This window comes from Notolepis coatsorum (genome assembly GCF_963971535.1).
Source record: "Notolepis coatsorum genome assembly, chromosome: 1".
NCBI lineage: Eukaryota > Metazoa > Chordata > Actinopteri > Aulopiformes > Paralepididae > Notolepis > Notolepis coatsorum.
In genome coordinates this window covers 246,071,874-246,074,485 of record NC_140165.1, presented here as the reverse complement: position 1 = coordinate 246,074,485, position 2,612 = coordinate 246,071,874, and the positions used below count along the sequence as shown (strand labels likewise).

Sequence of the window (2,612 nt, the reverse complement as noted above, 5' to 3'; positions counted from 1 at the left end):
CGACGTGCCCCGCTCTGCACACACACACACGCACACACACACACTGTGACACACACACACAAGCCACTTTTCTTTGTTACAAACTGTCTACGGTTGATTTTTTTTAATTTTTTTTGTTCTTATTCCGAACAATTCGTTATTCTACGTGGTGTCGTCTGCGGGTCGGAGCTGTCGTGTTTCCAGCCGCCTCCTCGGGGAGCTGTTTCCTTGACGCGCCGCCGCTGACAGACGCGCATCATCGAGCCACCTTTTGGCCGCGAGCCCACGCGTTCAAGTGATTCCGGTATAATAATAAAATATCAGGAGGAGACGATCTGCACAAAGGAATGGCTCGGGGGAAACTTCACACACAGAACATCTAGAGACGTTCAGAGATCATCCCCCCGAGGCAACACATGTCTGCCCGCCAGGCAAAGGCTGCACTAAATATTAGATTTGTATGATATATTTTCTATTATAGGCGTTGTTGCAGATTAATAAATGTGTAGGTAGTGTGTGCTGTGCACAGACTATTGATATTCTATTCTATTATATTCTGTGTTCTTCTGTTTGGAACTATGTGGCCCTCAGGTCTGGGACAGTAGAGAATAGGTCCTATCAGTATCAGGTTGTTGGCTGTCGGCTGGCTTTAATCCTGCCTACCTGTTTACACTGCCCTGTCCAAACGGGCATACCGGGCAGCAGCACCGGCATTCTCTCTGGTATTCTCTCTCCCTGGTCTTTGGCAGGTGGCGGTTTGCAAAAAAAAGAAGACAAAAAAAGACCCCCCCCCCCCAAAACGCCAGCCGCCACCGCCGAGCCTGACTGTGATCTTGGCTGCAGACAGGGACACACCGGGTCACCACCAGCGACACAACATCTAGCTCCAACATTCCTCCACCATATCGCCGCTGCTGCTGCACACATGCTGCCGCTATCGCCGCTGATCTGGGGGAAACGGTTATTATGATGATGACTCTCGTCGGAGGAGGAGCGCCTCTCTGCGTTTTTGGAACATCATAATCCGCTCGTGCGAAAAACACAATCCGCTCCAAATATAACTTTCTGCCGCTATCTCTCGTCCGTAAAATAATCGCCATCCTTGCTATACGTACAGTATATCTGTGATGTATTGATGGGTCCCTCTGTGCTTAAAGAATAATGTCTCAGAGAAAAGGTTTCCCATATTACGCACTGACAGCGTGATGCACAAATATATATATATCCCCCCCAAAAAAAAAAAAAAAAAAAAGGCAAAACGAGTGTACTTACGATTTTAGGGGGTTCTGTACCGCTGTGGCCATTTTGATATAGTATAGAATGCAACACTGCAGAGCCGGGTATTGAACCTACATGTCATGTACCAGCTATTCCAGTTCCATTCATTCTCTGGGGCTGCGGCTGCGGCGCGCAGCCAATGGGAAGCGGCGCGCGCGGTGACGCGTTTGGGCGGAAGTGTAGTCTTTTACGCGCGTTGACATGAGACGCGTCGCGGGGGCGCGCACTACAACTCCCAGCGTGCGTAGCGGCGCTAGTGTTACCAGGGTCCCGCCTCGCACTTCTGAGGGGGTGAAGCGCCCGAAACAATCGTCTCCAGTTATGTCAAGGTTGGGTTGTTGCGGGGATCTGTCAGTCTGTAGGTGCCACTCTCTCTCTCTCTCTCTCTACTGATGCGTTGTTGTTGTTGCCTTGTCTGGCTGATGGAGACATTGGAATATATATATATATATATATATATATGATAAAGCCTCGCCCTTCCAATTTCTCCATCAGCCAGAATCAATATCAAATATATTAATTAAGTTGCCAGTCTGAGTGTCACTGTCATCTGATGCGATGGTGGTGATATGCTAGCTGGTGCGCATATTATGACAGACTGGCAACTTAATATATTTGATATTGATTTGACCACCTTGCTCACTTACTTGGGGTATTGGTATTCAGTGAATCCTCTGAACCCTCTGTAAATGCTATTAGCATAAATCCTTTGTTCAAGTTTCAAGTTTTGTTTTATTTGTCACATTATATAAGGTAAACTACATGTGCATTACAGTGACGTGCTTGGTTCTGTATGAGCCCCCCTGAGATTGTGCTTCATACAGTAAAAAAGTAAAAAGAATAAAGACCAAACACTATACAAAATATACAATAATACAAAACTAAAGACAAAATGCAACAAATGCTAAAATTAGGTAGAGATGTAGTGCAAATCTTTTAGTAATAAATAGATCAAATATGGTGTAGTGTTAAATAAAAAAAAAGTGTTTAAAGTGTCTCAAGTGAATGTTAAAGGTGAGTGTTTAAAGTGATGTGTGCATGTGGATGTGTGTGCAATGAAGATGGATGGGTTAGTAGAGTGAGAGTCATTGAGCATCCTGGTGGCCTGGGGATAGAAGCTCCTTTTGAGTCAAGGTGGACTTAAAGTACTTTTCAAAGCAAGTTTGACATAAACGAGTAATACAAAATTATGATAATAACAATAATAATAATAATAATAATAATAATAATAATAATAATAATAATAATAATAATAATAATAATAATAATAATAATAATAATAATAATAATAATAGGCCTACTAATTATTCAAGCCAAACAAACAGCCTTACAATCAAGAAATCATAAAATTACAC

The 2,612-nt window shown here is 43.3% G+C and overlaps 1 protein-coding gene across 1 annotated transcript in view; it reads right to left on the bottom strand.

The window, feature by feature from the left end:
• The window catches only part of dpf1 (double PHD fingers 1), a gene marked incomplete at its 3' end in the record, with an annotated part of 119,007 nt that extends 117,685 nt beyond the window's left edge, over positions 1-1,322 (bottom strand). Inside the window, 1 exon segment of the mRNA XM_084309607.1 lies at positions 1,252-1,322. Coding sequence (XP_084165733.1) covers positions 1,252-1,283 — 32 coding nt within the window. The 5' untranslated portion in view covers positions 1,284-1,322.
• Between the last annotated feature and the right edge of the window lie 1,290 nt (positions 1,323-2,612).